At 42.4% G+C, this 14,501-nt stretch overlaps 1 protein-coding gene across 1 annotated transcript; it reads left to right on the top strand.

Moving 5' to 3' along the window:
* The first annotated feature begins 876 nt into the window (after positions 1–876).
* LOC115713257 (uncharacterized) lies at positions 877–4,995 on the top strand. The gene has a single exon (XM_030641740.2). The coding sequence runs from the start codon at positions 877–879 to the stop codon at positions 4,993–4,995; it is 4,119 nt and encodes a 1,372-aa protein (XP_030497600.2).
* Positions 4,996–14,501: the final 9,506 nt, after the last annotated feature.

The raw sequence follows: 14,501 nt of genomic DNA, 5'->3' as shown, positions 1-14,501 counted from the left end.
TCCATATGGACCTACGTTGATTGGCTCTGCCCTGCCTTCTTCATCATATGATCGCTATAGATCGGATTTCTCTAAAGGAAATGCATGGCCACTTCTCACTCGTCTAGCAAGAACTTCTTTAACTGCTTCAATTCCACAATTGCAACACAGGCCTGCTGCACATCCACGACCCTTGTTAATTGGTGAATCGTCAAATACTGGGAATATGGTTACTAATTCTACACGGGTTCTACCTTCTACCATTACAGCCACCACTTCCTCCGAAGTACCACATCCTTTTTCCCCTGGTTTTCTCACTCAATCCACACTCATACCACCTAAACATGACATTAAGAACTTGCCATCTGATCAATTGTCTCCTCATATATCCAATGCAATTTCAAAACCACTTTCTACTTCTACCATAACAGCAACTCATTTATCTGATGTGTACACACCAGATGTTGGCCATTCCTCTTTTTCGCACTTTACATCACCACTGCTTGATCCCATACATGCTACTTATCCTCCCATTATCAACACTAACCATAAATCACCACAATTAAAACCTGCCATTACACTGCCTATGCCTGTTTCCCATAAATATCCCTCTATGTCTCTTTCCACAACACCACCATTTACAGCTTCACATTCTATATCTGATTCTTTTGTTGATATGGATCAAGAGAACCTGAATCCTAACCGCCAATTCAAACGGCAATTTGATCCAATCTCTTTAAGACAAACTCTTAAACGATGCCGTGGAAACCAAGTTACTGATCCCTCAACCTTGTCAGCTGGGGTGCATCCTCTTCTTACAGTTTCGACAGAAAGCTCAGATTCTGATGGAGAAAATGACAATGCAGCGGTGATTGCTTCGCAATCCCGCTCATCATCATGAAACTCTTAAGTTGGAATGCACGGGGTTTGGGGAACTCGAGTGCATTCCGTCGTCTTCGATTGCTTATTCATGAGCAATCTCCTCAGGTGTTGTTTCTTATGGAAACTAAATTGTGTGATGGTGCTCTTTCTCGTTTTAAGAATCTTTTAAATTTTAGTAATGGCTTAGAAGTTGCTCGGGTAGGTTTGAAGGGGGGTCTTATGTTATTATGGCAAGATGTTGTTGATGTAACACTTTTATCAATGAATACAAATCATTTCGATTGTTATATCTTGTTTGATGATGGTCCTCGTTGGCATTTTTCTGCTCTTTATGGTTTTCCTGAAGCTGTTAATAAGAAGCATACTTGGAAATTAATAAGAAGATTGGCTGATGTCTCTCCTCTAGACCCGTGGCTATTAATAGGGGATATAAATGAAATTTTCTCAAATGAACATAAAAATGGTGGTCCTTTAAGAGATGACAATCAAATGCAAGCCTTTCGTACAACTTTGGACCAATGCTTTTTGACTGAAATCCCTGCTGTTGGTGATGAATTTACATGGGCTAGGAATCGAAAAAGTGCATCTAGCTTAAAGGAGAGATTAGATTGGTGCTTCATTAATCATGTATGGAGAGATAATTTTGTTTGGCCAAAATTGTCACATTTAGATTATTATGGATCTGATCACAGAGTTTTATTGGCTGAAATAGACTTCAATTTGACACCACCTGCTCAAGCTCCAAGGAAAACACGCTTTCGTTTTGAACAGTTTTGGTTGAAGGATAAAGAGTGTTCTGAAATTATCTCTAACTCGTGGCTACATTCATCAGAAACAGACCCAGCTACTCGTTTAGTGTCCTCTTTACGTGTTTGTGCTAATAACCTTCATGATTGGCATTATAGGAAGTTTGGAAAGATGAAACAAGACATCAAACTTGCTCAAAAAACTGTCCACGGGTTGAATACATCTGCAAGTTCAGACCCAGATTTCTCTGCAAAAGTGCATTCGGCTGAATCTATATTGGATGAATTGTTGGCTAACGAAGAGCAATATTGGCAACAACGTTCACGGGTTGATTGGCTTCAATCGGGAGATCGTAATACCAAGTTTTTTCATTCCAAAGCCACAGCTAGACATTCAAACAATAGAATTAAAGCACTTACGGATGATAATGGAAACACAGTTACAACAAAAGAAGGCATTTCAAGAGTGGTGGCTGATTATTTTCAAGAACTTTTTACTGCTTCCAATGAAGATCACTGGGCTTTAACTCATGTTCTATCAACCATACCAACAACCATTTCGGATGAACAGAATGATTTCTTGTCTCAAGATTTTACAGCCTCGGAAGTTCTTACAGCATTGAAGACTATCGGTTCAGATAAAAGTCCAGGCCTAGATGGGATGTCAGCTATGTTTTATCATCACAATTGGAATATTGTTGGGGAATTAGTGACTCAGGTGGCTCTTGATGTCTTGAATAATGGAACCAATCCTGAATCTTTCAACAAGACTCTTATCACTTTGATTCCTAAGATTAAAAAGCCTAAGACCATGAAGGATTTCCGTCCAATTAGTCTCTGCAATGTTACATACAAAATAATCTCTAAGATGCTGGCCTTGCGATTTAAAGAAGTATTACATTCTGTTATTTCTGAAACACAGAGTGCATTCCTTTCAAATCGCTTGATTACGGATAATATTCTTGTGGCTTTTGAGATGGTACATAGCTTGAAGCACAGAACTCGTGGCTCTAAGGGGTTTGCTGCTCTCAAACTTGACATGAGTAAGGCGTTCGATAGGGTGGAATGGTCTTTTCTTGCTGCAGTTATGGGGAAGATGGGTTTTGGTATTAGATGGATTTCTCTCATCATGACATGCTTACATACAAACTCTTTTTCTTTCCTAATCAATGGAGAAGTCTCGGGTTCAGTAATACCTCAGCGTGGGTTGCGTCAGGGTGATCCACTCTCCCCATATCTATTTCTCATTTGTTCTGAAGGGCTTTCGCGATTGTTGCAACATGAGGAACAGATTGGTAGACTTCAAGGCCTGGCTGTTTCTCGACATTCACCATCCATTACACATCTTTTGTTCGCTGATGATAGCCTCTTATTCTGTCAAGCCAATGATAGATCTTGTGGTTCCATTAAGCGTGCTTTGGATGTATATCACCGTGCATCTGGACAACTTTTAAACACGGACAAGTCAGTTATGTCCTTCTCGCCTAACACTCCTGAAGCTGTTAAGCTTTCCTTTCAACAAATTTTAGGAATGCCGATCTGTGCTTGTCATGAATCTTACTTGGGACTCCCAGCTTACAGTGAAAGAGATAAATCCCAACTCTTCAATAACATAAAGGAAAGAATTTGGAAATTAATGCATGCTTGGAGTGATAAAATTTTCTCCATTGGTGGAAAAGAAGTGCTTTTAAAAGCTGTGGTACAAGCGATTCCAACATATGCTATGAGTTGTTTTCGTTTGTCCGCTAAGTTTTGTAAGCAAATCGAAACTATGATGGCAAGATTTTGGTGGGGATCTTCAACGGATAATAAAAAGATACATTGGAAGAATTGGAAGTCTCTTTGTACTTCTAAACGAGATGGTGGCTTAGGATTTCGATCATTTGTACATTTTAACCAAGCTTTTCTAGCTAAACAAGCTTGGCGGATTTTTCAAACTCCAAATTCTTTGCTAAGTCGTGTCCTAAAGGGTCGATATTATCATCAAAATGATTTTATGACAGCAAAGGTTTCTGGTTTATCATCCTTGACATGGCAGGGCATCGTTTGGGGCAGGGAGCTGTTAAGCAAAGGTTTAATAATTAAAATTGGAGATGGTATTGGTGTGAATTGTGCTCAAGATTCATGGATTCCAGGCAATGAATATTTTAAGCCTCTGCGTTTCACAGGCAGCTGTAGCAACTTGGTAGCAGACTACATTACTGATACTAGGGAATGGGATTTGGAGTTGCTTCACAATGATTTCTCACCAGCGGATATTGATAGAATTTTAACCATTCCTTTGTCTTATAATTCCACATGTGATCGATGGAGATGGCACTATGATTCCTCTGGGGACTACACAGTCAAATCCGGGTATAATCTAGCCTGCTCACTGGAAAACAAAGACCACTCTTCCAGTTCTACATCGCAGGAGGCATGGTGGCAGCTGTTTTGGGGATTAAATCTCCCATCTAAGGTGAGAATTTTTGGCTGGAGAGTGATCAACTCTGCCTTACCAGTGGCACAAAATCTTTTTCATAGGAAAGTGATTACCTCAGCCACCTGCTCACTTTGTTCAAGAGCATGGGAATCTATTGGACATGCATTATTTTCTTGCTGTCATGCCAAATCAGTTTGGCAGCATACCAGTTTTCAACTTGATTTTACGAAGGCTGGTTTCATGAAAGATGGTGACTACCTACTGTTTCTATCCACAATTCTAACCAAATCTGAACTGGAAAAACTATTTTGCACTATGTGGTTTATTTGGTCGGATAGAAATAATTATATTCATGGCAAACAACTCAAGCATCCAATGGCTATTTCATCACAAGCTGAAGCTTATTTGGTTAATTTTCACTCTGTGAAATCTGCTACTGCACCAGCAGTTTCGTGTGTGGCAGCCGATGCAGGACCTGTGAAATGGGTTCCTCCTACTGAATCAAATTTAAAAATGAATGTTGATGCAGCACTTGATTCTTCGAGGAATAAAATAGGTATTGGTGTGATTATTCGGGATTCCACTGGTCGGGTTATAGCAGCTATGTCCAAGCCTGTTGTTGGCAATTTTAAATCGCAAGAAATGGAAGCCAAAGCTATGTTTTGGGGTCTCCAATGGGCTAAACAATTGCAGCTGCAGCCTCACAGTGTGGAAACTGATTGTTTGATGTTAGTTCATGCTCTTCAAGGCAAAAAGTCACAACTCTCTAGCTTTCATGATTTAGTTGAAGATATTTCTTATCATTTATCCTCTTTCTCTAATGCTTGTATATCTCATGTTAGACGGGATGCTAACCAAGCCGCCCACGGCCTGGCAAAACAAGCTTTACAGTTGGATAATGATTGTATATGGATAGAAGAAATTCCTTCTTCCATTTTCTCTGTTGTTGTAAATGACACTCTTTGATTTATAATAACAGCTTTTTCTCAAAAAAAAAAAAAGTAAAAAGTACAACAAACAATATATATAATATATTTTTATTTATATAAAGGTACGTATACCGAAAGCCAATGAATCAGTTACTTAGTGCACATGATTAAAAAAAGTTATATTTTACGCAAAAACAAATAATAATTAAATTTAGAGACAAAAATTGATGTGCTATCAACCGAGCTAATAACTCCAAATTATAATATTTAGTTGCCACCCATGGGTCATACCACACGAAGAGACAAAAATTAATTAATACATGAACAGTTCTTGCCCAAATTAATTAAACAATATATTGTAAAAAAGAGTTGTTAAATAGATTCATGCATGTATGCTCGTTACGGCAACATATTATATGTATATACAAAAAATATGATTATATATGCGTGTATAATATGCTTATTTATTTATTTATTTATATATGGGGGAGTTCTATAGTGCAGCACGAATTTCGTGCCACACTAAAGCGGTCTGCGAGTGGCCGCGCATGACAAATTAGGAAGTTCCATATTAGAGTGTGGCTTCCCGCACTAGAAGTCCTTTAGTTTTCTTTGAAAAATTAAATTGTCACTTCAATATGTTAATTGAGTGAGTATATATGTCATTAAAAAAAATTATAAATATAGAAAATGATGTCGGCTCTTTTTTTTTATTATTTTTCATCCTCTTTTCTATCGTCTCTTTTTCACTTTCTCTTTGTTCTTCTATTCTCTTTTTCATCGTCTTTTCTTCATTGATTTCAAAAGTATTATTTTCTTTTTTGCTCATTAATATTGTCTGCTATTGATTAGAGCTTCAGTTCAAATCTAAGACGTCTGTAAAATCAAAATTTGATTATTTTTTACCTATCCTCTCTAATTTGGTATAATTACTTGGACTTTTATGAATATTCAAAAAAATTAAAATTTGATTGTTTTTTAAATAATCTACCCTCTCTAATTTGGTATAAATGTCAAGATTTCTATGAATATTGAATAAAATCAAATTTGATTGCTTTTTTTTTTTTTTTTTTTTTTTTTTTTTTTAATTTCTTCTTTAAGTTCATAAATTCATCAGTTTAGAATTGCTTTTTATTTTTAATTGTGACAATTGAACTTCTGGATTGGGTCGATTGCTCATTTCATTTCCATGAATATATACATTGTTGGAATAGTTGTTTTACTTTCCCATAAAATATGATATTTTGAAATGATTGATGTTGTTAGCTAACGTTTAAAATTACGATCTTTGATCGATGTTGGATTGAGTCTTATGGGAGAGATCAGTCAAGTCGTTAATGTCTTATGGGGACTGTTAGGATATAATGGCCATAACATGTCTAAAATGTCATATGGGAAAGGTTGTATGGGGTTGCAGAAGGTATTACATTTGTAACACCCTAACTATCTTAGGCGTATTACGTGATTTTTAAACGTACTGTGCAGCTCGTTGCTAATCAACGAGGTTTATGGAAAAACGTGATTAATTAAAATTTTGCTTTTTCATTAAACTTATAAACCATTTTGCAAAAAGTCTCGGGATCCCGATTTATAAAAATATTTACAAACGTTTTTACTGTTCAACTTTTACATCAAAATAAAGTCGTCTAACGACGATTCTACAAAATCTCGGCCACTTCGTCCCGAGGATCGTACGCTCCAGCCTAACCGCCCCGACATGTACAATCTCATAAGCTCGCTCACGGTCCATCAAGAATCGCCTTGCCTTTACCTACACATGAACGTAAACCGTGAGTCGACGGACTCGCAAGAAAAGCATAATAATATCATACATAAAACTGACTGCCGTGTCCAACACGATACTGAGTCCCGCTACTGCCATGTCCAACATGGTACTGAGCACTACTGCCATGTCCAACATGGTACTGAGTTTTGAACGTTCAGGGGACGGTACTATTGACAAGTATCCTCCTGATCGGTCGAACCGGTCATACTCCGCCGCCGGTCATACTCCGGCTGTACCGACGGGATAGGTCAATAGCCGAACCACCAACCGGTGTCGGCTGATCGGCCGAACCGGTCATACTCATTCTTGGTCATACTCCACTCGTACCGACGTGACAGGGTTGGGTGGTTCGAAGCCTAAATACATATCTAATGTAATCTAACAGGCTTCCTACATGCACGCTAAACATGTAATCTACATATGCATACTGTTATACTAATCTTACTCGGATTCCGATTTCGTGTGTGCCGTCAACCCGACCGGAACCGAAGCCGAACGGCGGACATCGGCTCCTAAACCATAAAAATCACAACGCTATAAGTGACACGCTAAATCACTTCCCGGGGACTAAAACTTGAAACTAAAAGTTTCCCTATCGATAAAAAGCATGGCAATACCCCTAAAAACCCAAAAACGAGGAAAACTAGGGTTCTAAAAAATCCCCAACCTAAGCAGATGGCCGTTGCCCAACCGGAATTCCGGTTCTGGGAAATTCTGAACCCCCATCCGGAATTCCGGATGCTCAACCAGAATTCCGGTTCCTCGCAGGCAGCAACCATAAAATCTCATAACTCGACCAAATCAACCCCAATTGGTCCCAAACTTTCCAGACCTGCTCTATAGGTCCCAAATGACATTTCTAAAGCATCAAACCTACCCAGAAACCACATACACAAAATATGCCATTGGAGCTCAAGCTTTGAGTTCCAAACTCAAGCTTGAGCAAAACCACCTAACTTGCAATCAAACTAGCTTAGAACCTCTTAAACTAGCATAATATCACCTCTGCAAACTAACAAGAACAACAGCAACAACACAGAACATAATCACAACATTTTCCTTCCAAAATTCATACTTTTTCACATAAAAACTAAAAGCTTAACAATCTAACCTACATGCTTTCAACATAGCTTAAATCCTATCAATTTAACATGCTTTGATCCTCATAAATCAACAACAAAAGACAGCAGCAACAATCACATAGAAATCCAACATGCATCATCACATTTCATCATTTTTTTCAAGAAAATTAAAGAGAAAGGAACTAGGAAGCACATACCACAACAAGAGATCACTAAAGCTTGCAAACTAGGGCTTGAAACACCAAAGAAAACCAGCCTTTGCACCCCCAAGGTTCAGCCGAAAATGGAGAGGAAGGAGAGAGAGTTTTTTTTTGGAAAATTTCAATTTTCTTTCTAAGTGTTTTTTGAAAAAAGAATTAAATAAAGATGACCCATTAACATAACCATTTAATAATTCCATTTCAGCCAAAAGCCATTAAATAATAAACATTTACTTTCCAATTAAAGTCACTAAAAGACAAAAAGTCATTGGGGCAAAAAGACCATTTTGCCCCTCCATTCTAAAATCACATAAAAATCACTAAAGGGGTATTTTTGGGAAATTCTAAATTCCCGGCCACTCCCGACATTCCCAATGTCTAAAACCCGTCCCCAAAATACTAACATACTAAGTTGTGATTTCTACTGAGCCAAACGCCGCGTTCCAAAATACCGGACACCGGAAATGCGAAACATAAAAGCTACCGATAACATACTCATGCATATCTGAATTCCATAAATATCCATAATAAATTATTTAAATAGCTATAAATAATTTCATGATTAACATAAATAACTGCTAATTTCCAAATTAACTAAGCGGGCTTTACAACTATTCCCCCCTTAAAAGGATTTCGTCCCCGAACTCTAACCTGAATAACTCTGGAAATTGAGCTCGCATATCTGATTCTAGCTCCCAGGTGGCTTCTTCCACCTTACTGTTTCTCCAGAGAACCTTGACCAACGCTATGGTCTTATTCCGAAGGACTTTATCCTTTCTATCCAGGATCTGCACTGGCTGTTCCTCATAGGACATATCTGACTGAAGCTGAAGACTCTCATAACTGAGTATATGAGAGGGGTCTGAAACGTATTTTCTCAACATTGAGACATGAAATACGTTGTGCCGTCGATAAAGCTGGAGGCAATGCTAACCGATATGCCACTTGACCTATCTTTTCGAGAATCTCGAAAGGTCCTGTAAATCTAGGGCATAACTTGCCTCTTTTCCCGAAACGTTTAATCCCCTTCATCGGAGATACTCGCAAAAACACATGGTCCCCTACTCGGAACTCAACATCCCTACGTTTCGGATCTGCGTAACTCTTCATGCCTTTCTGTGAGGCAAGCATTCTAGCTTTTATCTTCTCTATTGCCTCATTGGTCCGTTGAACTGACTCTGGACCTAGGTATTTTCTCTCCCCTGTCTCATCCCAGTGGATAGGGGATCTGCATTTTCTACCGTACAACAGTTCGTAGGGTGCCATCCCTATCGTACTCTGGTAACTGTTGTTGTAAGAGAACTCTATCAACGGTAGATATTTACTCCATGAACCCTCAAAGTCCATAACACAGGCTCTCAGCATATCCTCCAATATCTGAATTGTCCTTTCGGACTGACCATCTGTCTGAGGATGAAATGCTGTACTAAATTTTAGCTTCGTACCCATTGCCCGTTGCAAACTCTGCCAAAATTTGGAGGTGAATTTCGGATCCCTGTCCGAAACTATAGACTTCGGTACCCCGTGAAGTCTCACTATCTCTTTGACGTACAGTTCTGCCAACTGATCCACTGTAAATGTTGTTCTGACCGGCAGAAAATGAGCAGATTTCGTAAATCGATCCACCACTACCCAAATGGAGTCATACATACCCGTGGTCCTAGGTAACCCGACCACAAAATCCATCGAAATATCCTCCCATTTCCATTCTGGTAGGGTTAGAGGCTGCAACAACCCTGCTGGTCTCTGATGTTCAGCCTTGATCCGCGTCGACACGTGAGGCATCTCGATACGAATTCTACCAAATTCTTCTTCATACCGTTCCACCAGAAGTACGGTTTCAAGTCTTGGTACATCTTGGTGGTGCCGGGATGCAGAGAATACGGGGTAGAATGAGCCTCCTCAAAGATCTCGTTTCTCAAGTCCACCTTTGCTCGGGACACAAACCACGGCTTTATACAAAAGCATCCCACTATCCGACACCGAAAAGTCTTTGGCACGACCGGCCAATACCTCATCTCGGATCTTCACTAACTCCGGATTCGTCGTACCGAGCAACCTTTATTCTTTCTAACGGATCGGATTGCGGCGTTAAGTTGTGAAGCCGACCTACCACAAACTCAATCGGACCTAACCATATCCTCTGCTAGCTGAGGTGAGATCTGAACCATGCTAGCCACTTGCCCGGGACCCTTTCTGCTCAGGGCATCGGCCACTACATTGGCTTTCCCGGGATGGTAAAGAATCTCACAATCATAGTCCTTCACTAATTCCAACCAACGCCTTTGTCTCATGTTCAAATCTTTCTGAGTGAAGAAATACTTGAGACTTTTATGGTCAGTATAGATCTCGCACTTCTCCCCATACAAGTAATGCCGCCAAATCTTTAGTGCAAAAACCACTGCGGCCAATTCTAAATCATGAGTCGGGTATCGCTGTTCATAATCCTTTAACTGACGGGAGGCGTAAGCGATAACCCCATCGGCTTGCATCAATACGCACCCCAAACCCTGTTTGGATGCGTCACAATAGACCACGAACTTCTCCTTGTCCGAAGGCAAAGCTAGCACCGGAGCAGTAATCAACCTCTGTTTCAGCTCTTGAAAACTAGCTTCGCATTTATCTGACCAGATAAATCGCTGATTCTTCTTTGTAAGCTCGGTTAGGGGCATTGAAATTTTGGAGAACCCCTCCACGAACCTACGGTAGTACCCAGCTAATCCCAAAAAGCTTCTGATCTCTGTCACTGTCTTCGGTCTCGGCCAATCCCTGACGGATTCAATCTTCCCGGGATCCACCTTGATCCCATCTTCACCCACAATGTGCCCTAGGAAGGACACCTGAGACAACCAGAACTCACATTTCTTGAACTTGGCGTAGAGTCTATGTTCTCGAAGTCGTTGCAGTACCATCTGGAGGTGTAACTCATGCTCCTCTTCTGACTGAGAGTACACGAGGATGTCGTCGATAAACACAATCACACAGATATCGAGGAAAATCTTGAATACCCTATTCATCAGGTCCATGAATGCTGCAGGAGCATTGGTTAGTCCGAATGACATAACCAGGAACTCGTAGTGTCCATACCTAGTGCGGAAAGCCGTCTTTGGAATGTCCTCCTCTCGGATCCTCAACTGATGATAACCCGAACGGAGATCAATCTTAGAAAAGACCGTCTTCCCCTGAAGCTGATCGAACAAGTCATCGATCCTAGGTAATGGATATTTATTCTTCACCGTCAGCTTGTTCAACTCCCTGTAGTCGATGCACATCCTCATAGATCCATCCTTCTTCTTCACGAACAAAACCGGGGCTCCCCAAGGTGACACACTGGGCCGAATGAACCCTATGTCAAGCAACCCCTGGAGCTGAATCTTCAATTCCTTAAGTTCAGCTGGAGCCATCCTATACGGGGCTTTAGAAACCGGATCCACCCCTGGTGCCAAGTCAATCACAAAGTCAATCTCCCGATGAGGTGGTAACCCTGGAAGTTCTTCGGGAAAAACGTCCAAAAATTCCCGAACCACTCTGATGTCCTCTGGCCGAATAGTGTCTGGCCGAGTGGTGTCCACCACCACGGCCAGAAACCCTAAGCACCCACCGTGCAATAATTCTCTCGCTGACATAGCCGAGATCACCGGGATCCGAGATCCCTGAACCGAACCCACAAACACGAACGGTTCTTCACTTTCCGGTTGGAAGACCACCATCTTCCTCTTACAGTCAATGCTCGCCGAATATTTAGATAGGAAATCCATTCCTAAAATAATATCGAATTCGACTAAGCTCATCTCTATCAGATCAGCGCTTAACTCTCTACCATCTATCCTGATTGGCATAGACCTAATCCACCTATTGGAGATAACCAATTCTCCGCCAGGTAACAGGGTTCCAAACCCTGATTCATATCTATCAAAGGGTCTACCCAACTTACTAAGGACTCTGGCCGCCACATAAGAATGTGTAGCCCCGGAATCAAACAGCACTGAATAAAGCGAGTTGTTAATAAAAAGCTAACCTGTAACAACTGATGGGCTGGCATCTGCATCAGCCTGCGTGATAGCGAATACCCTGGCTGGAGTGGGTATCGCTGGAGCTCTCGGTGCCTCTGGCCGGAGCTGGGGACATTCCCTCTTGAAGTGCCCGGGCATGCCACAATGAAAGCATCCCTGCCCCTTGCACTCTCCCCGATGATGCCTCTTGCAGCTAGGGCACTCGGGGTAGGAGAATCGGGTCTCATTACCACCGGGACGACTCCTCCGTTCCGGTTCCCCGAACCTCTTGTTCGGCTCGAGCCGCCGAGCGATGGGTGCCCTCTTCCTCCGATCAATGGCCGAACCACTACTCCCCGCCGAAGCCCGATGCGGGAGGGGTAGGAGCTCCGCCACCAACCGAGTATCTTGGGCTGAATCTGACATACACCCCACTGCGCCCTCAGCTCGCAGTGCCTTCTCCACCATCTGAGCATAGGTGGTGCTGTCGTCAGTGGTAATCATCAGGTCATGCCTGATCTTGGGATTCAACCCGTCCAGATACTTCTCCTTCCTGCTGAAGTCGGTCGGCACAATTCTCGAGGCTAACCTCGCCAGCCCACAACCGAGTAGTATACTCAGTGACACTCATGTTCTCCCGCTGGGTCAGGTGAACGAACTCTTTCCTCTTGGCGCTTCTAACCGCCTCATTGTAGTATTTCGCGTTGAAGAGTTCCTGGAACCTTTCCCAGGTCATGGTGGTGACATCGTGAATCTGAGACACCATGTCCCACCATACCAGGGCATCCTCCTGGAACTGAAATGTGGCGCACACCACTTCGTCGTTACGGTGACACCCATGAAGTTCAAGATTCTCGGTGATCACCGTAAGCCACCGCTCGGCTTTCGATACATCCGGACCTCCCGGGAATACGGAGGTGCTTGCTTCCGAACCGCTCATACAAAGGTTCCAATCTATGGGCCGCCACTACCATCTCGGCACAGGCGGCGAGGCGGTGCCACCGGAACTACCGGCACCGGAACCGCAGAGCACCCCGCCGTCTCAACCTCCGAATCTCGAGGTCTTGTTCTTCGATCCGGGCTTGCATCTCCGCAAACCGCAACTCCCGATTCGGGGCTCCCCGATCGGGCTGGGGAGCTCGGGCAGCTGTGGCGGGTTCTCATCACCCCGACCACGAGCCTGCCTCGGGGACCTCTACCTCGGCCCTAGCGGTGGGGGAAACTGAGCTCCCTCTCCCTGATTCGACCCCACGGAGTTGCCCTGACTCCTGGTAGTCCGCCTGGCGTCCATCTAATTAGAACCGCCTGCGAAACCAAGAGTTGGCATATCAGGTCGTATTCAAGGCGAGCTTACTAATGCCGCTTAATTTGGAAATTAGAAATGAAACATGCGCCTATTCTAGTATCAGGCTACTAACATGCTCCCTAACAGGCTTTTCTTTTTCATAACTGAATAAAATAAACTACTAAAGCAATAAAGGCTTACTGAACCGTGAACCGAGCTAACTGGCGATGATGATTGTACATGTCGTGACGATCTTCGGAAGATAACACAGCGGCTACGATACCAAGTTGTAACACCCTAACTATCTTAGGCGTATTACGTGATTTTTAAACGTACTGTGCAGCTCGTTGCTAATCAACGAGGTTTATGGAAAAACGTGATTAATTAAAATTTTGCTTTTTCATTAAACTTATAAACCATTTTGCAAAAAGTCTCGGGATCCCGATTTATAAAAATATTTACAAACGTTTTTACTGTTCAACTTTTACATCAAAATAAAGTCGTCTAACGACAGTTACAAAATCTCAGCCCTGTATCCCGAGGATCGTACGCTCCAGCCTAACCGCCCCGACATGTACAATCTCATAAGCTCGCTCACGGTCCATCGGCAATCGCCTTGCCTTTACCTACACATGAACGTAAGCGTGAGTCGACGGACTCGCAAGAAAAGCATAATAATATCATACATAAAACCGATCGCCGTGTCCAACACGATGCCGAGTCCCGCCATCGCCATGTCCAACATGGTGCCGAGCACTACCGCCATGTCCAACATGGTGCCGAGTTTTGAACGTTCGGGGGACGGTACTATTGACAAGTATCCTCCGATCGGTCGAGCCGGTCATACTCATTCTTGGTCATACTCCGGCACTGTACCGACGGGATAGGTCAATAACCTTTGAACCACCAACCGGTGTCGGCTGATCGGTCGAGCCGGTCATACTCATTCTTGGTCATACTCCGGCTGTACCGACGTGACGGGGTTGGGTGGTTCGAAGCCTAAATACATATCTAATGTAATCTAACGGGCTTCCTACATGCACGCTAAACATGTAATCTACATATGCATCTTGTTATACTAATCTTACCCGGATTCGATTTCGGGTGTGTGCTTGGTCAACCCGACCGGAACCGAAGGCCGAACGGCGGACATCGGCTCCTAAACCATAAAAATCACAACGCTATAAGTGACACGCTA

The sequence above is a fragment of the Cannabis sativa genome, chromosome 3 (genome assembly GCF_029168945.1).
Source record: "Cannabis sativa cultivar Pink pepper isolate KNU-18-1 chromosome 3, ASM2916894v1, whole genome shotgun sequence".
Classification (NCBI taxonomy): domain Eukaryota; kingdom Viridiplantae; phylum Streptophyta; class Magnoliopsida; order Rosales; family Cannabaceae; genus Cannabis; species Cannabis sativa.
Note: the sequence above shows the minus strand (reverse complement) of the source record. Positions and strands in the feature narration are given on the sequence as shown.